The following is a 23,982-nucleotide window of genomic DNA, read 5'->3' as shown; positions in this document are numbered from 1 at the left end:
GGAGGTCAGTGTCAGATCGGGCTATCAGAAGGGCTCTGAACTGCACAAAGTGGAAAGAAAGAAGCTACTTTGCGGGAGGAAAAGCCACGGCACAGGCACCAGGGCAGCAAGAGAGAAGGGGGCCTTGACGCAGACGTTCTGTTCGTCACACTCCTGATCGAGGCAGATGTTCCAAGATGCTGTGTGGGGTCTGGTCCAATCCTCCCATCCCGGCAACGGCAGCCAAGTCAATTCCTGCCAAGCAGTCAGAGAGGGCCCTCGGGGCAGACGAATTAAGTGACTTTTTCCGGGAATTTAGGAAACATCAGTAGCTGAATGAAAAATCCATCTTCGTAATGAGGCACAAACACACGTCTCCTAACATCTGAATTAGGTCGAGGAGGAAAAAAGACATTGCAGGGCCAATGTGGAGGCAGCTCAGATGAAACAGCTGTTGCTCAAGAAGCTTGTTGTTTTTGTGGCCGCACCTGAGGGACAGAGATGCTGAGCGCTGGGTCTGGAAAGGGAGCAGGGGGCAGGGAGCCAAGGATGACTTTCACCGCACCTCCCATTCGGGAGGGAGGCCCTGCAAAAACCTGCCCCCCCCCCAACCCTCGTGCACTGTTGGTGCGATTGTAAAATGGTGCACCTGCCGGGGAAAACCGTATGACGGGTCCTCCAAAAATTAAACAGAATTCCCCCATGATCCAGCAATTCCACTTCTGGGTATACACTCACAAGAACTGAAAGCAGAGTCTCAAAGAGATATTTGCACACCCATGTTCACAGGAGCACAACTCACGAGAGCTAAAACGTGGAAGCAAACCAAGTGCCCATTGCCAGGTGAATGGATCAGCAAAACGTGTTACATACACAGTATTATTATTCAGCCTTAAAAAGGAAGGACGTTCTCACACGTGCTACCACATGGATGGACCTTGAAGACATTATGCAAAGTGACAGAAGCCAGTCACAAAAAGACAGATACTGCCTGAATGCTTATATGAGGTACCCAGAGTAGTCAAACACATAGGGACAGAAAGAAGTGGGGTGCCAGGGCCTGGGGTGGGTGGGGATGGGGAGTTACCATTTAATGGGTATAGAACTTCAGTTCTGCAAGACAAAAAAGCTCTGGAGACGATGGTGGTGATGGCCGCACAATAGTGTGAAGGTACTTAACGCCCCTGAACTGTACACATAAAAATGATTTAAATGGTATATTTTATGTTTGTACATTTTCCCACAAATTAAAAAGTAAATAATGTTTTATCTTGCCTCTGATTTGGGGGAATCCAAATTAATCCAAGGAGCAGGGTGGGGCAGCTGCCAGCACACAGACCCAGCAAGGGCCAGGCTACGGAGATGTGAAGGGTCATGGGTGGGGCCTCCCCCTTCCCTTGCCTCCCTGGCCTCCTTTCTGGTCCTCACTTATGCTGTGCTCTTTCCCACCCAGTGCCCCATCCACGCCGCTCCCCCTGCCTGGGATACTTTCTGCCAGATCTTGCGTTTCCTCATCACAGTCCCAGCTCAGACGTCACCTCTTCATAGAGGCCCGTGCTGCGCATCTGAAATAAAATAGCTGCCTTCCCACGTCCTCCCCACTGGCTGATCGAGTGCCCCCCACCTTCAGTTTTTATGTTTCTGACTCCCACTTTCTGGAATTGTTGTATTTACTTGTTCTTGTCCATCTCGCCTTTCCAGCTCATAAACTCCATGGGGGTGGTGTGGTACAGCGGTAAGGGCAAGGATGCTCGGAACCGGACTGCCTGGGGTCAAATCCTGGCTCCCCAACTGACTGGCTGAGTGATCTTCGGAAAAGTACTTAACCATTCTGAGCCTCAGTTTCCCCATCTGTAAAGGGGGGATGATAAAGGTGCTGAGCCCACTGGGTTGACAGGAGGACTGCTGGGTTGACAGGAATGAGCTGACAAGTGAAAAGCCCTTAGAACAGAGTCTGGCACAGCACTGAGAAGAGGGAAGTAAGGGGTCTCACTGTGACAAGTGGTGGGTACAAGGACAAGGCCTACCTTGCTCACCACGGTACCTGCAGGGCCTGGCATATAGTCAGCACCCAATAAAACCTTAAAGAATGAATGAATCAAAAAATTCTGCAGAGAGATAAGACCTTCATGAAATTCAATTTCATTTTCAAGGATGGGCCTGTGGAGCTGAGTCAGCTCCCAAGGAGGTAAAAGTCCCCCAAGAGGGCTGCTCTGTTCTCCTGCCCACACAGGCCTGGGCCCCTGGAGGTGGGCTCAACCCAGCCTCAGGTGCTTAGCTTTTGCATTGGGAACATCCTGAGAACATTCAGGCTGCTTCTGAAGGTCTTGGGAAAGGAGGTAGAAAAGCTGGTTCCCCCCAGTGGCGGGGAGGGCAGCTAGCCGGCCACTGCTGGTATCAAGGGAATCCAGGGGGAGGGTGGGCTCTGGACAAGGCCATGTGGGTGCACCTGGGGTCCTCAAATCTGCCACTGCTTCACCTTAAAGTGTGTTCTTTCTTTGTTATTTGTTTGCTTATTTATTTATTCTCCCAAATATTATTTTACCTTTCACATTTAAATGTGAAATCAAGCTGAAATTGACTTTTGTGCCTAGTGGGAGGTCAAAGTCAAGATCCATCTTTTCCATATCAGTATCCAAATGACCATGCGTTATTTATCCAAAAGGCCATTCTTTTCCCACTGCACATCCGTGTCTCCTTTGCCATACATTGGAATTCTTATTTTCGCTCATTTTTGCAGCAGGCGTGTAGAAATACAGGCACACCTCATTTTATCGCGCTTTGCTTTACTGTGCTTGGCAGATATCGCATTTTTTACAAATTGAAGGTTTGTGGCAACCCTACGTTGAGCAAGTCTATAGGCGCCATTCTCCCGATGGCATTTGCTCACTTTGTGCCTCTGCATTACCTTTTGGTGATTCTCACAATATTTCAAATTGTTTCATTATTATTATATTTGTTACGGTGATCTGTGATCAGTGATCTTTGATGTTACCCTATTCCCTGAGACACAACAATATTGAAATTAGGCCATTTACTAACCCTCCAATGGCCTCTAGGTGTTCATCTGAAAGGAAGAGTCACATGTCTCTCTCTTTAAATCAAAAGCTAGAAATGGTTAAGCTTGGTGAGGAAGCCATGTCGAAAGCCAAGCCAGAGGACTTCCCTGGTGGCACAGTGGGTAGGACTCCACGCTCCCAATGCAGGGGGCCGGGCTTCGATCCCTGGTCACAGAACTAGATCCCACATGCATGCCGCAACTAACAGTTTGCATGCCACAACTAAGGAGCCCGTGTGATGCAACTAAGGAGCTGGCAAGCTGCAGCTAAGGAGCCTCTGAGCCACAACTAAGGAGACTGTGAGCCACAACTAAGGAGCCCACATGCTGCAACTAAGGAGTTGGTGCTCCACAACTAAGGAGCCCGCCTGCCGCAACTAAGACCCAGTGCAACCAAATAAATAAATAAATAAATATTAAAAAAAAAAAAGAAAGCCAAGCCAGACTAAAGCTAGGTCTCTTGCACCAAACAGTTAGCCAAGTTGCGAATAAAAAGCAAAAGTTCTTGAAGGAAATAAAAAGTGCTACTCCAGTGAACCCATGAATGATAAGAAAGTGTAACAGCCTTATTATGAATATGGAAAAAGTTTGAGTCATCTGGATAGAAGATTAGACCAGCCACAACATTCCCTTAAGGAAGGGCTTAATCCAGAGCAAGGCCCTAACTCTCTTCAATTCTATGAAGGCTGAGAGAGGTGAGGAAGCTCTGGAAGCTGCTTCAGAAGTCTGAAGCTAGTTGAGGTTGGTTCATGAGGTTTAAGGAAAGAAGCCGTCTCCGTAACATAAAAGAGCAAGGTGAAGCAGCAAGTGCTGATGCAGAAGCTGCAGCAAGTTATCCAGGCGATCAAGCCAAGATAATAAATGAAGGTGGTTACACTCAACAGCAGATTTTCAACATAGATGAAACAGCCCTCTACTGGAAGGGGATGCCATAGCCAGAGAGAGGAAGTCAATGCCTGGCTTCAAAGCTTCAAAGGGCAGGCTGACTCTCTTATTAGGGGCTAATGAAGATTTAAGTTAAAGACAATGCTCATTTACCATTCTGAAATCCTTGAGCCCTTAAGAATTATGCTAAATCTACTCTGCCTGAGCTCTATAAACGGAACAACAAAGCCTGATGACAGCACATCTGTGTACAACATGGTTTACTGAATATTTTAAGCCCACTGTTGAGACCTACTCCTGAGAAAAAAAAGATTCTGTTCAAAATATGACTGCTCATTGACAATGCATCTGGTCACCCAAGGGCTCTGATGGAGATGTACAATGAGATTAATGCTGTTTTCATGCCTGCTAACACAACATCCACTCTGCAGCCCATGGATCAAGTCTTATTATTTAAGAAATACATTTCAGGGCTTCCCTGGTGGTGCAGTGGTTGGGAGTCCTCCTGCCGATGCAGGGGACGCGGGTTCATGGCCCGGTCTGGGAGGATCCCACGTGCCGCGGAACGGCTGGGCCCGTGAGCCATGACCGCTGGGCCTGCGCGTCCGGAGCCTGTGCTCTGCAACGGGAGAGGCCCGTGTACCGCAAAAAAAAAAAAAAAAAGAAATACATTTCATAAAGCTATAGCTACCACTGATAGTGATTCCTCTGATGGATCTGGGCAAAGTCAATTGAAAACCTTCTGGAAAGTATTCACCATTCTAGATGCCACTAGAACATTCATGATTCATGGGAAGAGGTCAAAATATCAACATTATCAGGAATTTGGAAGAAGTTGATTCCAATCCTCATGGATGACTTTGAGGGGTTCAAGACATCGGTGGAGGAAGTAGATGTGGTGGAAATAACAAGAGAACTAGAGTTAGTAGTGGAGCCTGAGGATGTGGCTGAATTGCTGCAGTCTCATGATAAAACTTGTACAGATAAGGAGTTGTTTCTTATAGCAAAGAAAGAGCAAAGAAATTATGAGCAAAGAAAGTGGTTTCTTGAGATGGAATCTACTCCCGGGGAAGGGAGTAGATTGTTGAAGTGAAGATTGTTGAAATGACAACAAAGGATTTAGACTATCACATAAACTTAGTTGATAAAGCAGTGGTAGGGTTTGAAAGGACTGACTCCAATTTTAAAAGAAGTTCTATTATGGGTAAAATACTATCAAAGAGCATCGCATACTGCACAGAAGCTGTTCATGAAAGGAAGACTCTAAAGTGTAAATATAACTTTTATATGAACTGGGAAACCAAAAAATTTGTCACTGTATTGCAATATTTGCTTTACTGCAGTGGTGTGGAACCAAACCCACAGTATCTCTGAGGTACACCTGTCCGGATTTTTTTGTATGTATATTAAACTTGTATACAACCACCTTGCTAAATTCACCAACTAATACTGACCATTTGTGTTTAGAGGTTTTCAGATTTTCTAGTTATATAACCATGTTTTCATGATAATGCGTCTTAGCTATTCTCTAATCCTTATGCTACACATTTCTATTTCTTGCCTGATTGCAGTGGTTAGGCCTCCAGCACAATGTTGGATAGAAGTGGTGATACAGATACATAGAACTTGTCTTATACCAGACTTTATCAGAAAATTTTTCAATAACTATTGAGTATGATGTTGCTTCTCCTGTGTTCTTTACTAAGATATCCCTGCTTCTCCAAGGAAGGGGAAGCACGAGATAATGAATGCTTTGGTCTGAAGCAATGGAGGGGCAGCATGGCACAGCAACTCACCGTGGGGGACCCAGCTCCCCACTAACTGGCCAGGTGACCTGAGCAGCCCACATCACCTCAGCTGAGCCCCTGTTCTCCAGCTGTGACTGTGGAACAGCCTCACCGACCCTGATTCCCTTATGGCTTTGCCCTAAGGACCCAGAAGGATGACTTTTGTGAAAGTGCTTTATAAACTCCAAAGGACATTACAAGGTGAGACAGTGGCCTCCATGTTCACTGTTTGCAAGAGCGAGGATGGCCTGAGGGAGGAGGCAGGAGACTCTAAGCTGAGGGTTTGGGGGTGTGGTGCAGGGGAGAACATGGGGAGGGCAAGGGGAGCAAGACAAGCAGAGGGAAGGCGGTCACTTGAGGTCCTTCACCACCACCCTGAGCCAGGCCTGGGGCTGGGACCTTAAAGCAGGGTTGTTGTTTTTTTTTTCTGGGCTATGCCATGCAGTTTGTGGGATCTTAGTTCCCCGACCAGGGGTTGAACCCAGGCCCTCAGCGGTGAGCGCACGGAGTCCTAACCACTAGACCTCCAGGGAATTCCCAGAGCAGCCGTTTTCCAGCCCAAGGAGGATCAGAATCCCCAGGAGGGCTGTTTGTTAAACACACTGCCTCTGTTGGCAGAGTTCCTATTCAGTAGGTGCTATGGATGAAGTATTTGTGTCCCCTCAAAATTTGTGTGTTGAAGTCCTAACCCTCCATGTGATGGTGTTTGGAGGTGGGCCTTTGGGAGGTGATTAGAGTTCAATGAGAGGTCATGAGGGTGCGGCCCCCCGTGATGGGATTAGTGGCTCCAGGGTTACTGCCTGCTGTGGGTCTAGGATGACCTCAGCAGGATACCGCTCCTCAGAGCCTTGAGCAGGGTTGGGGACAGGGATCAGGGTCTGGCCTGGCACCTTTCCTCCAATGGCCCCCCATCCTGGGTGGGGGATGCCTGCCCACCCCACCCCACCAGCTGGATGTCCCCTGAAGGCTTTGAGCAAAGTGTGGGGCTGCCTCACTCTTTCTGTTTGTTTGTTTTTTGCAGTACGGGCCTCTCACTGCTGCGGCCCCTCCCGCCACGGAGCACAGGCTCTGGACGCACAGGCTCCGCAGCACGTGGGATCCCCCCGGACGGGGGCACGAACCCGTGTCCCCTGCACCGGCAGGCGGACCCCAACCACTGCACCACCAGGGAGGCCCTGCCTCACTCTCGTTCACCAGGACTCAGCACACGTGACCGAGACCATCATGTCACGGGCAGGCTCCTCTGCTCCCACACGTGGAGCACATTGTAGCTGAGACCAGAGAAGACTCTGATTGCTTCCCCCGCACGGTGACAACGCCATCCTGGGCTCAGGTGGGCTCTCCAGCAGCCCTGCCCAGCCTCCCTATTATTGGTGAAGCCAGACTCTCAATTAAAGTGAGAGCTGGCAGACTCACATCCTAAGCAATTAGGAGTGCCAGACCTCTCTAATGAACCAGCCAGCCCCTCTCCCTTCCCACCACAGCCTTCTGATAATGAGAGCAGGCAGCCTGGGCATGCAGGCCCAATTAGAGGGGACGCTGCTCTGAGGACCAGCATCATGGGTTCCACCCTCACGCTCATTAGCTTGTGGCCGCCGAACACTGCCAGGGCTTTTGCTCGGGACACCGCCATGTGGCCAGGAGCACCTGAGGATCTGCCCCCCAGACATGGATCTGGATGCTTCCCATGTCAGAGATCTCCCCAGCATCCCTTCTCTGCAGCCTGCCCTTGCCCAAGCACCTCCTGGGAGCCAGTGCTATAGCCATTGCAAAAGGTGGGGAGGTGGAGAGGAGAGATAGAAATAAATAGGGAGGCACCCCGGAAATTGGTGAGCCCAGAGTGGAGGGATCCTGATACCCCCAATTTGGTCACTACCTTGTTAGATCTCTCTTAGCCCCCGAGGGCTGCCTCTGTAACCCCAAACCCAACTGTAATTAATTACCCATAATCATTTAACACCCACTGCCTAGAGGGCAGGCATCTGTGTGTCTTTACACTGTATCCCCAATGCCTGCCCCAGTATATTGTCATATTTATATGACAACACATATTTGTTGAAAGAGTGAATAGATGACATTGTCTACCCCTCCCAGACACCAGAGAGCCCCTGTACAAGGGCTAAAGCTTTGCAGGGGGCTGTGAGGTTAAGTCTGGGCCTCCCTCCTGATTCTCCAGAGACTTGGCTCCTAAGCGACCACCACCTGGCAGAGTGGCCCAGGGTGTCCTCCCTGTCTTCTGGGCCTGAATCCTCATAGTCAGGCACTTGCCCAGCCCATTTCCAGCTGTATGCCTCTGCTGTGCTGTTCTTCCATCCCTGGAATGCCCTTGGCTCTGCTTTCAGCCTCTCATAAGCCTAACCAACTTTCAGGGGCCAGCTCCTCCAGGCAGCCCTCCTGATTGTTCTCAGTCCTGGAAACCCTGGTCCCAGCCATAGTCAGCATCACTCTAGAGGGTACTGTCTGCCCACCTTGACCATGAGGACCAGAGGGAAGTGGCCGTTCTGGACCCTTCTCCTTTTGGAGTCCCCTAACCCAAAATTAACCCAAGAACAGGCTGAATAAGTGACTGAGTGTTAGGTTCACCTGAGGAACTTGCACAGAAATCAAGTTTGGTTTCCCTGCTTAAGAAATCCAATCCTGGAGAGCTACAAAGGCTTCCAGAGGCTTTTATATAAATTACAAAAACTTTGGGACTAACTGTGGGAACTCCAATTTTCAGTTCAAGAAAACATGAATTGAAATGGCAGTCCAGTGGTTAGGACTCAGCAGTTTCACTGCCGGAGCCCAGGTTCAATCCCTGGTGGGGGAAGTAAGATCCTGGGGAGAGGGGGGTGGTGGGGGGAGATGGGGAGAGAGAGTGAGAGAGAGCGAGAGAGAGAGAGAGAGAGAGAGAGAGGGAGAGAGAAAGGGAGGGATGAAGGAAGGAAGGAAGGAAGGAAGGAAAGAAGGAAACAAGGAAGGAAGGAAGAAGGAAGGAGGGAAACATGAATTGTAAAAAGGAGAACATAGGTTGCTATTGGCTGAATTGTGTCCCATCAAAATTCTTGTGTTGAAGCCCTAATCCCCAATGTGACTGTATTAGGAGACAGGGTCTTTAGTAGGTAATTAAGGTTAAATGAGGTCATAAGGGAGGGGCCCTGATCCAAATAGACTAGCGTCCTTATCTGAAGTAGGAGAGAGACCAGAGCTCTCTCCACCATGTGTGGACACAGTGAGAAGGTGGCCATCTGCAAGCTAGGAGGAGAGTCCTCATCAGAAACCAGATTGGCCAGCACACTGATCTTGGACTTCCCAGCCTCCAGAACTATGAGAAATCAATTTCTGTTGTTGAAGCCACCCAGTCTGTGGTCTTTTGTTATGGCAGCCTGAGCTGACTGATCCATGGGATATCACGAAACCTCTTCTGAGATGTATGTGAGGTTGGTTCTGTTTTTGTACCACCTGGGCAGTCTGAAGAGCTAGGACCTCGACGTGAATTAATCATAATAGTGGTAATAATCATAACAGGAATCCTTTACCGAGTGTTTGCGATGGACCCGACACTAAGGGCTTCCCTGCATTAGCTCATCTACGCCTCACACCCACCCAGTGATGAGGTAGTTCTATTCCCCCGTTTACAGATGAAGAAACAGAGGCCCAGAGAGGTTAAGTGGCTCATACAAGGTCACTGCACTGTGCCCAAGCTGGAGCACAACCCAGGTCTCTCTGCATGGGAACAGCACTTACCGGCAACCCAGGAGGACCTCCGTCCCCTCACCGTGCAGGACCAAGTGACCTCTAGCCCCGGCCCATTTGGAATCTAGGACCCACTTTCCTTCCTAGGACCCTCAATCACCCCCCAACCCCTCCCTATTTGCTTAGAATACATTGAAGAGATTGATTCCCTTAGCGTATGGCCTTTGTCCCTATGTCGCCTCGTCCCCAACCTCATCATCTTCCAATGACAGCCATCGCCACCTAACTCATCTCCTGCTTTGCCTCTATGTCCCCCTGTAACGCAGTTGCCAGACAGCAGCTAGGCTCACATCTTCAAAACACAAACCAGATCACATTACATCCCTGCTTAAAACGCTCCACTGACATCCCATGAAACTTAGAATTACATCTCAACTCCTGACCTTGACTTACAAAGCTCTGTGTGATTGGCTATGCCCACCGCTTGCTCCCTCGGCCCCAGATGCCTTCATTAGTTCCTTGAACGTGCCCAGCTCATTTCTGCCTCAGGCCTTGGTGCCTGCTGGTCCCTCTGCCTGCAACGCTCCTCCACCTGGATCTTCCTGGGGCTGGCTCTTGCTGTGGTCAGGTCTGAGCTCATAGAGACTCAACTTGAGCACTTTGTTTTAATTCACTACAGAGCCCTAGGTCTACTTAACGTTATTTTAAATTTGTTTATTGCCTGTCTTCTCCTACCCCTAGAAAACAGTCTCCATGAGAGCAAGGACTTTATCTTGTTCATGGTATCGCCAGAACCTAGAACAGGGCCTGCACACAGTAGACCCTCTACTATTTGCATAATGAGTAAATGAATGACTGAATGAATGACACGGTCTTCTCAAGGATGGATGAAGATAACCCCCACAAATGCCCATCATTCAGCTGTGGCCCTAATTGGCACGCTCTCCTCCCACTCTCACCCAAGAACAAGTCCCCTCAGAAACTCGGAGGGCTCCTGATCTCACCATCCAAGCCAGGACCAAGTCTTCAGCCTGCTGTGAAATAAGAACATTTTCAAATGGAAATGTCCTCCCAAAAAGCTACGGGGTGGGGGTGGCGAGAGTATCTGGAAGAGCATTCCCCCACCCCCACATCCACCGAGGTTCTCCCCTGGGACTCCCACTGTTGCCTAGGAAACGGCTCTGCAAGGAGCAGCGAGCATTAACCCTTCAGCAGCCAGGGGCAGCAGCCTGCCTCTGCAGCAGAGGCCCCAAACTTTTCTGGGGAAAGGAGACAAGGCTCTGACACCCTCTTCATGGTCCCGCAAACCCGGACATTTATAGTAGGTCATGGAGTTGAGGGGCAGGAGGAGGAAACAGGCTGTTGGGCCTCATTCTCCCAGGCACAAGCCACATACTACAACCCCACCTGCCCAGGTGCTGGGAGCAAGACATTCCTGAGTCCCTGTGCCCAGTAGTACCTCGTTGGTATCTATCTAGTCTAGGCCTGTGGAGGCTTGCGGAGGAGCGGCACCAAAGTGCCCACCCCCTCCCTGACCCTCAGGCCCCTCCCACACCTCCGCTGTTCTTGGGACCCCTCACCAGTTCATCCACATTCCTCAGCCCAGTTCACCACATGCGACAGAACAGGGGAAAAGGGACCTTAGGGGAAATCCTGGCTTTCCCTCCTATTCATTTGGTACATTAACTTCTTTGCACCTTGGATCTCTCATCCAGATTTTGAACATCACTGAACATGCCCTTGTCAAGGCTGCCAACGGCCTCTGCTGCCAAGTCCATGTTTACTTCTTTGACGTTCCCATATTTTACAGTCCTCTCAACTCTTAACGCCCCACCCCACCCTCAGTCTTCTATTCCCTGTTAATTCTTTCCAGAATTTATTTCTTCCTGAAATCTTCTTATCTATTACTTTACTATTTACTTTATTTATTTACTTTACTATTACTTATTATCTATTACATTACTTTTTTTGGGTTCCCTCAAGAGAGAAAGTTCTTCCTCTGCCTTGTTCACCAAAATAACTCCAGGCTTAAAATAATGACTAGCACATGGAAGTTACTTGAGAATGGGTTCTAGTAAAACTAGAGTGAAAAACAAAACAAGAAAAAGACATGGTGTCTTGGGAACAGTGCTTCTAACCTAGGAGGGCAGTAAAGGGAAGTCCCATGATGACAGCTATGCAGTAACTACTGTAGGCTAGAGCAGGAATAAGAGTCCAGAAGAGTTTCTGGCAGGGAGAAAAAAAGTAGGCTTCACGCAACAGAGAGTAAAATTCAGATGCTAAATAAACTTGAGGACTGGAAGGCACATTATTCTTTGGTCAATGAGAAAAGAAAGGCAATTAGAAACTCCAGGAAAAACAAGAAGTTATTTTAAGAAGTCTTGGACTCAATATTAATATGTGGCATAATTTAGAACAATCGAAAAGGAGAAAATCCACTTGGCCTTGCTGCAAAGATCATTCTCATTTGAGTGGCCAGGGATCAAGAGAGCAGACCAATAGAATAGGAAGTATAATCTTAGCAAACTGTTTGGCCCTGAGGAAAATTGTATTTATTTAATGACAACTAATAATATATCCTGAATACTTATATGCCAAACAAGGTTTTAAGAGCTTTGCATATAATACCTAATCCTCACAACTCTCTAAGGTACATATTATCATTATCCCTATTTTATAGATGAGGAAGGTGAGGTTTGACATAGTAAATAAGTTTTCTGAGGTCATACAGCTAGTGGAAGAGCTGAACTCACACCCAGACCTGTGAGACCCAGAGGTCCACTCCTCAGAGCTGGCACTAGAAGCCTGGCCATTTGACCTTCAGGCCCCAATCCTTCTTGTCAAGAAGCATAGGATACCATGTGTGCACACATGTATGCACGAATATACACACACACACACACTCCTGGGAGCCAGGATGCAAAGCCACAGAGTAACAGGGCTGGTCCAGGCTGGGAAGCCAGAGCAGGGCCTTACCTTCCTGCAGTCTTTGCAGAACACCGATGAGCTGCCCAGGAAGCCCAGCAGCTCCCCACAGAGCAGACACTGGGAGAGGCCATTCCCCATCACATTGCGCCTCATGGTCTCCAGCCGCTCCACCAGCCGCCTGCAGCACAGGACACAGAGTCAGATGGCATGTGCTTCCTGTCTCCAACCAGACCCCTGCCCAGGCGTGGCTGCCACGGGGCCCCAGTACTATACCACTTCCTGGGGGTTGGTTCCCTCACCTGGGGTACTGTTCCCTGCCCCATCCCTTCCCCTGGCTAACTCCTAATCATTCACTCACTCACCAACCATTAACTGGGCACCTACAACATGCCAGACACTGGGAATATTGTAGCAAACAAGCCAGAGATGGACACGGTCCCTGTTCTTATGGAATTTATGTTCAATGAAGGGAGAAAGTCCACAAACAAGCAAACTGACTTCAGAGGGGAGAGTGTTATGAAATAAAATAAGTGGGGCTGGGAGGGGGCAGGGCATGTTAGATGGTGATTCGTGAAGGCCTCTCTGAGGCCATCTGAACTGAGAGGTAGAGGATGACAAGGACCAAACATGTGAAGAGCTGGGCGAGCAGCAAGTACAAACAGCAAGGCCCTGGCGCATTAGAACGGTAAGAAGGCCGGGGGGCTACACTGCCTGGGATAAAGGAGGCTGGAGGGGCGAGCAGGGGCCAGGTTACACGGGGTTTGTAGGTTGGATTGGTTTTTGAAGTTTGGATTGTTTTCTAAGATCAACGCGAACCCACTGAAGAGTTTTAAGTAGAGGAATGATCTGATCTAAGTGACTTTTCTAAAAGCTCCCTCCAGCCGTTGTGGAAAGCTGGGATTACAGGGGGAGTCCAGGGAGGAAGCCGGCAGGAGGCGGCGGGAGAGCTGGGGAAGGCGGACGGAGAGCAGGACGGACGGGCTGTATTTCAGAGTCATTGTGGATGGATTTGGGGGAGGAGAGGTAAGAGAAGGATCCAGGAAGGAATAGAGGCTTTTGGCTTAAGCACCTGGGTGGACGGAGAAGCTAGAGGGAGAGAGAGAAAGAGGTCCTCTTTGAACCCCGCTGAGCCCAGGACAGGTCCCTTTCCTTGAGTCCCACGGCCCCCCAGCCCACCGTGACCCCTGTTTCATGACAACCTGTCATACAACACTGCCACGCCCACAACACGCGGCCACTTCTGCTTCGGTTTTGTTGGCCGCTGTGTCTCCAGTGCCCAGTGGATTCCCAGTGAAAATTCTTGAATGCATGGAAGACGGGGTGTGGGTACGTTATGTCCTGTAACTCTCACAACCGCCCAGTGCAGAGGATGCTGTTTCGCCCCCACTTTAAAGGTGAGAAGATTGAGGCTCCGAGATGTGAAGTCACTTGCCAGCGTTGCACAGCTCCTCAGAGGTAGAGCCAGGGCCACACTCAGGCCACCCCAAGTCTCATGGCAACTCCACCCTCTCCCCTGGGGTGATCAGGCCCTGCCTGGGGGCCGACGACGGAGGGCGGACTGGGCGCCGAGGCTGCCTCTGCCCACCTGCCCTCCAGTTGGCACTCCTGACTTGCACAGGAATCGCCGTCCCTCTTCCAGGGACCTGCAGGGTTCCGGGAGCAAAGCTGAGTTCGGCCCTGGCCTGACCCACTTGTTTTTGGGGGACCCCCTCTCCGTACAGCCCTGTGACTCCCACTCATGGAAACACACAGGATGCACCTCCTCCCTCTGAGATGATTAGCTGCCTCCTGGGCCATTCCTGCCCCAGCCAAACCCAGCGCTCACAGCCAGGGCCAGACGATGTGAGCAGCACAGGGAAGGCAAAGATGGCAGCTCAGATGGATGGGAGGGGGGCGCAAATGCTTCCCACAGCTGCGGGGAGCCCACGGGGGACACCCCTCACCAGCTCCCAGCATGCCCTCCTGGGGGAGCCTGAGGGATGTGGTGCTGGACCATCAGCACAGGCACCTCGGAGACCTGCAGAGCTTTGCAGGACCCTTGGGCTAGGCCTGAGAGAGGGAGGGGCCCCAGCCAGGTGCGGTGGGGAGAAAAGAGCAAAAGACACCTAGTCTGTCAGATACAAACCCTTTTTGTAACGGAATGGTAGTAATATGTCAGTATTACGGAGGCACAGACAACAAACTGTTTGGACAGCAGTGGTCTTTGTAGTGGTGCTTTCACTTTCTAGAACTGTGCATTCCTACAATGTCTGACTTTTTAAAAATGATCATCTATTGATAAATAGAAAAAGAACAAGGAGACCAGAATCAAATTAATTCCTGCCCGTGCCCTGCATTTATGTTTTCCTCCTCGCGCCTGCCTGTGTTTTTCAGATTGTCTAGGAAGTATGAATTGCTTTTGTAATTAAACAACAAAAAAGATACAACAAAACTGAAGACTATGTAGGAGACAGCTCTGGATGCTGGAGGCCGGAAGAGCTTAGAATAAGCTGGAGAGCGGCTCCTGTGGGTCTTTGATGAGAGAACCCACAGTTCAGCCTCCACGTCAATCCCTCCCCTGGCTGAACCACAGTGACCCTCCTTTGTGCAGAGCTAAACAGACCTTAACGTGTTTGACGGCACTCATTCATCCTCCCTACAGCCTGGGGCCCATACATCAGCCGCTATCCCCATCTTACAGAGGGGTATACTGAGGCCTGGACAGGCTGGGTTAGGAATCTGCACGCCAGGGGTGTTCAGGCAGAGCTGACTCACTCCCAGTGAAAAGCTGGAACTAGAAGCCAGGGTGCCAGACGCCCAGCCCACTGATCTGGCACTAAGTGCCCTTGCTTCCCTCTCCACGGCCTCACTCCTGCCCCATCTTGGGAACAGCCCTTACCCAATTCTCTGCTGTTCCAGGACGTCAAGCCGCTCGGCCCTCTGGATGACCTGCAGGATGGCCTCCACCTCGGCTGGGCTGAGGCACTGGCTCTTCCTCTGCTTCTCTGTCTGGTAGGTGTGCACAGACCAGCCCGTCTGCAACCTTGAGAGAGGACAACACAGAAGTGCAACCCCAGTGCAAACTGGCATCCCCGCCACATCCACAAAGGTCCCCTGAGCACAGTCTGTGTGTCAGGGGCAAGGGGTTCAGACACCAGCCTCCAAACGCTGCCTCTGCCACCCGCCAGCTCCCGGGTCCCACAAGGACAGCAGCACCCCCTTAGCACCTCGGGGGGGCTGGGGGGAGACAGGAGCATGGAATGTGCCGAAGGCCATGGCCACAGCATGAGCGGTTTCAAGGGAACAGCACCGAAGAGGACCAAGAGAAGAATGAACACCCGGATCTGAGTTGTACAAGACAGTGAGATGGAGTTTACTGTGGGACAGGAAAGACTGGTAATTAGGTTAAAAACAAGCGCTGAGGATAAACGGATATTCACGCAGCATTTTGAAAATGAGAGGGATCCAGGGCAGGAGGGTAACGCAGCACAGGAGGAGCGGTGAGGGCCGGCCAGTGTGGCGAGGCGGGGCTGGGGCCCGGCCCAGAGCCCCAGGACTGAGGGGAAGAACTCCAACGCTTTCCGTTTTTCTGGATGGTGAGAGTGGCAGCAGTGGACCAAGCCCCAACTCCCCGCCCTGGGGCCCAGCTTCTCCCAGACTTTCTGCGCCAGGTGGTGGGAACACAGAGACGGACAAGGTGGCAAGGTCACTGCCCTCCAGAACTACAATATTCTGGGGGAGACGGATGTCCGATCAGTTACAAAAATATTTATTTACTGAAAAATTCGGAGAGCGATTCATTCGATACCTATTTATTGAGCATCCACTGTGATGCCAGGCTCGCTAGGTGCTGGGACGAGCCACTGGGCAGGCCACGCAGGTGGGCGTGAGGAGGATGTACAAATAAGGGGAATTGACCCAGGCAGGGGAGCAGCTCTAGAAGGGCTCCACTAGGGCTTCCCTGGTGGCGCAGTGGTTGAGAGGCCGCCTGCCGATGCAGGGGACGCGGGTTCGTGCCCCGGTCCGGGAAGATCCCACATGCCGCGGAGGGGCTGGGCCCGTGAGCCATGGCCGCTGAGCCTGCGCGTCCGGAGCCTGTGCTCCGCAACGGGAGAGGCCACAGCAGTGAGAGGCCCGCGTACCGCCAAAAAAAAAAAAAAAAAAAGAAGGGCTCCCCTAAAGAAGAGGTAGCAGACAAGAGATTGTGACACAGGATACAGGGCAGGAGGGTGAGGGTGTGGACGCCTTCCTAGTGGTTCCCTGAAGCGGATGGACACTGGTGGCCTCACGTCACCACTCAGTGCATCTCTCGCATCCAAGCACTGCCGACGCTGTATAAGTTAGGAGAGCTACAAAGCGTGTCCTTTCTCTGTGAGTAGAGAGAAAGCCATCCCAGGCTGGTTAAGGTGAAGGACCCAGATTCTGAAGCCCAATGGGTGGTCTCATCTTATGGCCCTGCCCTTTCCCAGGTATGAGAACTTGGACAGCTGCTCATCCTTGATTGCCTGATCTGTCTCTTTAAGGGATGCCAGGAAGGTGAAAGAAGGAGGGTATATAAAGTGCTCTGTACATAGCAGATGCCCAGTTGCTGAGTAAGTGGCAGTTAGTGATGGTTTTTATAATGATCGTGGGTGAGACCATTAGGAACAGCTTAACCAAAGAGGTAGCATTTGTGCTGGGTTTTGCAGGATGAATAGGAGCTCCCCCAATGGAAGCAGGGAGTTGGCTTTCAGGCAAAGGACACTGAACGGGCAAAGGCATGAAGGCATAAAGTAATGTGCTGCATTGGAGAGGTCCAGACTTCTAGACTGCCTATTTCTCCAATTTAAAAAAATGCCTTGGTACAAACTACTGTGTATCAAATAAATAAGCTACAAGGATATACTGTACAGCACAGGGAATACAGCCAATAATTTTTACAATAACTTCAAATGGAGTATAATCTATAAAATATTGAATCACTATATTGTACACCTGAAACAAATATAATACTGTAAATCGACTATACTTCAATTTTTAAAAATACCTTGCCCTAGACTAGTACTTTTTTAAGTGACCCTCACAGAGCTGAGGAAAGCAAAGAATGGGAACGGGGCAGGACTGGTGGGGACAGGAAGGGAGGCCAGGCCTTGGAGTGGGCAGGGGTACACATTCACCTGTCCCTGGCTGCAGGGATTTGTAACACTCTCCTTTAAGGAGCCTGGCATTACAAGGCAGCACACCCCGGGGAGGAGATAAAAGGCGCTACGGGCTTCCCTGGTGGCGCAGTGGTTAAGAATCTGCCTGCCAATGCAGGGGACACGGGCTCGAGCCCTGGCCCGGGAACATCCCACAAGCCGCAGAGCAACTAAGCACGTGTGCCACAACTACTGAGCCCGCGTACTGCAACTACTGAATCCCACGCACCTAGAGCCCGTCCTCCGCAACAAGAGAAGCCACTGCAATGAAAAGCCCGCACACCACAACGAAGAATAGCCCCCGCTCGCCGCAACTAGAGAAAGCCTGCGTGCAGCAACAAAGACCTAACTCAGCCAAAAATAAATAAATAAATAAAAGGCGCTACAACAGCTTCTGGCTGCTGCTGAGCGCAAGACCAGGTCACGGAGAGCCAAAGGGAATGCCGGCGGGATCACCAGGGGTCACACTGGGCCCTCCTACAAGAGCCCAGCTCTCGTCAGCTCCTCACATCCAGCCACGGAGGACGCATCATCTCGCCTGGTGTCAGAGGAGAGAGGGAGAGAGGACGGTTCCACCCCTGGTCTCTCCCCCACAGGGGTCACATGGGGGCTAAAAGAGCCGAGCCATCCCAGTGAGCGGGACAAATTAAGTGTGGTGCAAAGAGTCCTGCAAATCACGCAGGCCTCCACTCTTCTTGGGCATTTCAGATTCATTTTTCTACCCTCTTTTGATGTTTCAGCTCTGTTCCCTGCAGGCTCACAATGTTTCATCGCAAATTTCTTGAACTTGGTCCCATTTGGGAAATGCTGGCTCCTGTACCCAGCACGACTTGACAGATGAAGAGGCACTCTTGGGCTTATTTGACCCCAGGGACTCCCAACTCCCTGGAGGGACAGGAAGAGACTGGAAGGCTGGAGAGGCATCTGGGAGCCCCTGGTCTCCAGCCACGGAGGGGGGCAGTGGGTGGAGATGGGCTGATCTAACTACAGCCGAGGGGTCACCAGGCTGAGAGATAACAGGAAAACTGGGGGCAAACCAGAACAAGAGAGACCCTGCGACGAGCACGGCAGAGACCTGGGATGCTTCAAGGCTGGTTGTGTGCTTCAGCCCAGAGGGCGGCTCTTCGTAAGTCAGACAAGCCCTTGGTCTGTCAACTCAACTATGAAGTGGGCATCCAGAGATCAAAGGCTCCCCGCTGCCAGGGACTCAGGGGCTGAAGGCTCAGTGATGGGGGATTTATACTCTTAACAGAGAAGGTAAAGGAAGTGGCCTGGCTCCCTGGAGCCTACTGTGATCGAAAGAACACAGGTGTGGGGTCAGATGGACCCAGGGGAGTCCCAGCCCTGCCACTGACAAGGTGGGTGACTTGGGTGAGGACCTCAGCCTCACTGTCCTCATCTGAGAAATGGGAACACATTCCATATGGCAGTTAAATGAGTGAATGGCTGTTAGGCGCCCAGCTCAGCGCCAGGAGTGTGGTGTGTATTTGATGGGCACTTGTCTCCAAACTGCTCTTTCTGGAGGCTTGGGATTGAATCTTGTCAAAGAAAGGAGGGGAACTAGGAGGGGGGAGGGAAGGGAGGGCCCGGCCAAGCCCTAGAGGTACTCACTTGGCTCGCAGGGCAAGCTGCCGATCATTGGGGCAAACCCACTGATCATTCCCACTGCCGAAGATGGTGTCGGCCATGACTTGGAGCACCCAGCCAGGGTGTGGAGTCACATCTGAGGGGAGAAGAGGGAAGAAGAAAGAGCGTGTCATTGGCTGGGGTACAGACGGCAGACAGGGTCTCTCAGACACCCAAAACCGGTACTTCCAACCTACCCCTGTCCGTTGCCGGCCCCTGCCCCATCCCCACCCTGTCCCCGAGGATGTCTGGAATCTCACCAGCAGAATCACTCCTCCAGCTAAATGCTATTCCCTCAAAGCTCCTCTTTCAAAAGACTCGTGATTCTGGGAGGGGTAGCTAGGTGGATCACGCAGCTAAGTGACAAGGTTGGACTCGACTGGCAGGATGTCAAAGGGACAGAATCGGAGAGGAGAAAAGAGGCACACCTCAGCAGTTTTCAATGTAGCGGGCAAGCCCCAAGGGCGCTTGATCCCTGCATCCTCCAAGTACTTCCCCTGCTTTACTTCATGGGGACCACAATGAAAATGGCCCCCTTGGGAATCCTGCAGGGAGGAGACCCTGCTCCAGAGCTTGCTGGTGGCTTAACTTGTGCAGTCGAGCTTAGCTGACTTTCTCCTTGCCACCAAGGACGTGTGTTGGTGGGGAGAGTAAGGAGGGGAAGGGAGAGGGAGGAGTTTGAGGGAATCCCAACCCCAGAGCAAAGACGAGGGGCAGTACTGAGTTATCCACACTCCCCTGGTCTAAACCCCTCCAGACCAGTGGTTCTCAAACACAGGACTCCTTTACACGCTTAAAAATCACTGAGGTTGGAAATTAGTCTGGCCATTCCTTAAATGTTACACAGAGTTACCATAAGACCCAGAAAGGACTTTGAAGTATAAACACAAGAGAACAGAAAACGTATGTCCACATATGACATTGTACGTGAATATTCACAGCAGCATTATTCATAACAGCCAAAAAGTGGAAACAATTCAAATGTCCACTAACTGATGAATGGATAAAATGTGTACAATGGAAAATTGTTTGGTCATAAAAGGGAATGGAGTGCTGACACAGGCTACACAACATGGATGAACCCTGAAAACACGCTAAGTGAAAGAAGCCAGTTACAAAAGACCACATATTGTATGGTTCTATTTATATAAAATGTCCAGAATGGGCGGATCCATAGAGACAGAAAGTAGATTAGTGGTTGCCAGGGGCTGGGGGTGGAGGGGAGGGAGGAATGGGAGTGACTGCTAACGGGCTCAGGGTTTCTTTTTTGGATGATGAGAATGTTCTGGAATTAGAGAGTGGTGATGGTTGCACAACTTTGAGAATTCATTGAAACCACTGCACTGTACCCTTTACATGTCTGAATTTTATGGTATGTGAACTACATATCATTAAACTGTTATAAAAAATTCTTGAGAACTCCAAATGCTATGGGCTATAGCTACTGATATTTACCATATGAGAAATGAACACTGAGAAAAAATGTTAATTGTCAATTCATCAAAAAATAATAAACCCATGAGATGCTCACATATTTTATTTAAAAACTATATGTTCAAAACAAAAACAGTTAGTGAGAATAATGGTATTGTTTTTCATTTTTACAAATCTATGTAATGTTTGGCTAAACAAAAGTCAGTTTCATATCTGACATTTCATTCAATCTTTTGTGATATGTAGATTTGTTAAATCTACATGAAGGACATCCAGACTCTCACAGATACATGCTATAGCTGGGAAAGGGTGGAGTATTTTAATAGCCTTCCCAGACAATTGTGGACATTCTTCTTTCATACTGTACCCAAACTCAACAGATGGTAGTTTCTTAAAGATTAGTTCCAATGTGGCATTCATGCCAATGAACTTTTCACCTGTATATTTGTGAGAGAACTTGACCAAGTGTATTATTATTATTATTAAAATAGTTTTTACTTTGCCTGCCCCCCGAAAGGCGTTGGGAACCCCCAGAGATCCCTGGACCGTGGTTTGAGAACTGTTGTTCTAGACCAATGTCACCTATTTCTGTGATGACCAGCAGGGGCCAGCAGGGGGCAGCATGCAGACTGCAGCTAACTGACCCACTCAGGGACCAAGCCCACTACCTTGACCGCAGTGGGCTCTCTATTCCACTCGGCTGATCCAGGCACCCACTCCCCATTGTCAGCCACCTTGAGAGTGAGACCTGAGTTAACCCAGGCCCCAAAGAGTCGCGTGTGGAGTCCCCATGGCCAGGCCCAGTGCTGGGAGGGCTGCTGGTGCCACCGTCACCAAAGGCCTCCTCACATTTAAAGTCTGGACCTTCTCCCAAAGGAGACTCACATCCAGTCCAGGAAAACACAGGTGGGCTCAAAAATGACACGCTCATCAAACAACTTTAAACCAGTCCCATTTCAGCTACGACTTGTTTTGTTGTTTTTTTTAATAAGTTCTGTTATCTCGTGAATAGCGCAGTCACACTGCTGCATGGGTGTGAAAAGCATTACCCTGTTCCAAGTAAACATTTAAAACACACTCATCTCAGTAGCCCTGTTTCCTTATTATTTTAAAAAAATATTCTGGGAGCTTCAAGAAATGGAAGTGATGCGGTGTCCCTAATGGGGACAGGCTGTGCCCAGGGTTAACTAGGTGTCCATCACCTCATAGGCACTGCCATTCCTGCCGTGGCCTGCAGGGGGCACCGTGTCTCGGGCCACTGCTCCCAGCACTAGAAGGCCCTGAGCCTTCCTGCCCACCAGGCACCCTCACAAAAGCAGGGATGCACCAGTGGTGACCCAGAGGGAGGGGCAAGCCGGGGAATCTCAGGGTGGGAATTCCATCATCTGCAGAAGCTTCTGAACCAAAAGGGAGCGGAGCTGAGTCGGGGGAGGAGGTGGGAAGAAAGGAGGGACCCTGTGCTCTCATGCTCGAACCTTCACCTCCTTTACAGCGGGACAGGTAGGGACGTCCAGGAGAAGGCAGCAAACACAGGTGGAGAAGCAGCAGCGCCTCACGGCCCCAAACACGTCGCCCCCAAGCGAACCTCCAAACAATGAACTTCTCTTGTCCCCTTTGGGTCACTTCTGTTGTTTTTTTTTTTTTTTTGATGTGGACCATTTTAAAAGTCTTTATTGAATTTGTTACAATATTGCTTCTGTTTTATGTTTTGGTTTTTGGCCGCAAGGTATGTGGGATTTTAGCTCCCCAACCAGGGTTCAAACCCATACCCCCTGCATTGGAAAGCGAAGTCTTAAACACTGGACCGCCAGGGAAGTCCCTGGGTCACTTCTTAGGGGGCCAGAGTTTTGGGATCACTGACAAGAGAACCCCCAAACTAACATTTATCTGTCCTCTGACCCATGTGAGGTCTGTTCCTTTTGTTTTTTTAACTTGAGCCAAAATGACTCTGCAGCCACCCACAGGCTCTGTTCTGTTCTTCCTCAATCTAATTATTTTTTGTTGGGCAGAAGAAAAAAGAATGAGGATGAGAGACTGAGAAAAGGTCACACCTATGCGGGTCTGCTAACCCTTAACCAATACTATTTCTGCATCGGGTCACGTTGCACTGTAAGTATGAAGGGAAAGGTTTCGTAGCAGTGAGGATCACTCAACTAGGAGAGAAAAGACCTGGAAAGTCCGGCTTTTATGCAAACTTACTGGAAGACCAGGAACCATTAGTTATTTTCCCTGGGCCTCAGTTTCCCCATCGGTACCCGACGGAGCTGAGACAGACAGGCTGGAGGGATTGCCCTGGGCAATTCCAACAGATTCCCACCCGCTCAGTTGCAGGAGGGATGCAGGGATAGCAGGCGGGGGACTGGAGAAGGACCCTGGGGTGGGAGGTCGGTCGCTGCTCCAACCTGGTGGGGGGATCTGAGTCCCCACCCCAGCCTGGTCCCCGGGGCAGGGAGGAGGAGGCATCCTGGGTCTCCCACCCATCTCGCTTCTGGAGCTTTGAGGAAGATGAGCCCACGGAGCCAAACACGTCAGAGAGGCCCAGGGAGATGAGAGAGAGGTCCCCTCCCGGGGCCTGGGGCCTTGGGCGCTGGTGGCAGGGTCTTCGACGATGGTAAGCTCGCGGCCGAGCATCTCCACAGCGGTGGCTCCGAGCAAGAACTCAGGCCCCGTCCAGGGACTGAGGTGCCTGCCCCGGGCTGTGGCTGGCCCCTCGGAAGGCACAGCTGTCCCTCGCCCACGCGGAGCAATCGCGGGACAGGTGGTGGGAGGGGAAGGGTAGCCTGGGGAAACATGTCTTAGGAAACTGCGGACAGAGTCAGCTTAGGATCCCCAAACCCCTGCAGACTGAGCTGGCTGCCAGCTCCTCGCCCGCCAGTTGGCCCCTGCCCCCGGCTGCCCGCACCCCCTCTTCTGCCAAGCTGTGTGCTCACTGCCACCCAACACACCTCCTGGGTTCTGCTCCGCCTCCGGCGGGGGCCTCGAGGAGGAGCAGGGCAGGAGGTGCCCTTCCCAAGGTCCAGGCCCTCTTAAGAGCTGGGTCCTTCAGACTTCCAAAGAGCAGTGCATGTGAGCTGAACACGGACCGCGCCCTTGTACTGACACACTTCGATCTGTCCTGGACAAAAATCAGATGATGAGGTGACTTCCCTGGTGGCACAGTGGGTAAGACTCTGCACTCCCAAAGCAGGGGGCCCGGGTTCAATCTCTGGTCAGGGAACTAGATCCCACATGCATGCCGCAACTAAGAGTTCGCATGCCACAACAGAGGAGCTGGCAAGCCGCAACTAAGACCCGGAGCAACCAAATAAAGAAAGAAATTTAAAAAAAAAAAAAAAGAATGGGATTTTTGCATAAGAGAGGTAGAGATCCAACTTGGAAAAAAAAAAAAATCAAATGATGAGGGACCAAAACGGGGGCTTAAAGAAGGTAAGTAAAAAGCAGGAAGGCGAACCCA

At 50.7% G+C, this 23,982-nt stretch overlaps 1 protein-coding gene across 5 annotated transcripts in view; it reads right to left on the bottom strand.

The window, feature by feature from the left end:
• Nucleotides 1-23,982, bottom strand: part of RPH3AL (rabphilin 3A like (without C2 domains)) — a 158,134-nt gene that overhangs the window by 69,530 nt on the left and 64,622 nt on the right. For all 5 annotated transcript variants that reach the window (XM_081220050.1, XM_081220047.1, XM_081220048.1 and 2 more), the window contains exons 2-4: nt 19,080-19,191; nt 15,191-15,334; nt 12,361-12,490 (exon numbers count right to left, since the gene is read on the bottom strand). In XM_081220050.1, the coding sequence (XP_081076176.1) occupies nt 12,361-12,490; nt 15,191-15,334; nt 19,080-19,156 (351 nt within the window). In that variant the 5' untranslated portion in view covers nt 19,157-19,191. The remainder of the gene's footprint in view (nt 1-12,360; nt 12,491-15,190; nt 15,335-19,079; nt 19,192-23,982) is intronic.

This window comes from Mesoplodon bidens, assembly GCF_964165515.1.
Source record: "Mesoplodon bidens genome assembly, chromosome: 19".
Taxonomy (NCBI): Eukaryota; Metazoa; Chordata; class Mammalia; order Artiodactyla; family Ziphiidae; genus Mesoplodon; species Mesoplodon bidens.
This window is presented reverse-complemented; position numbering and strand designations above follow the sequence as displayed.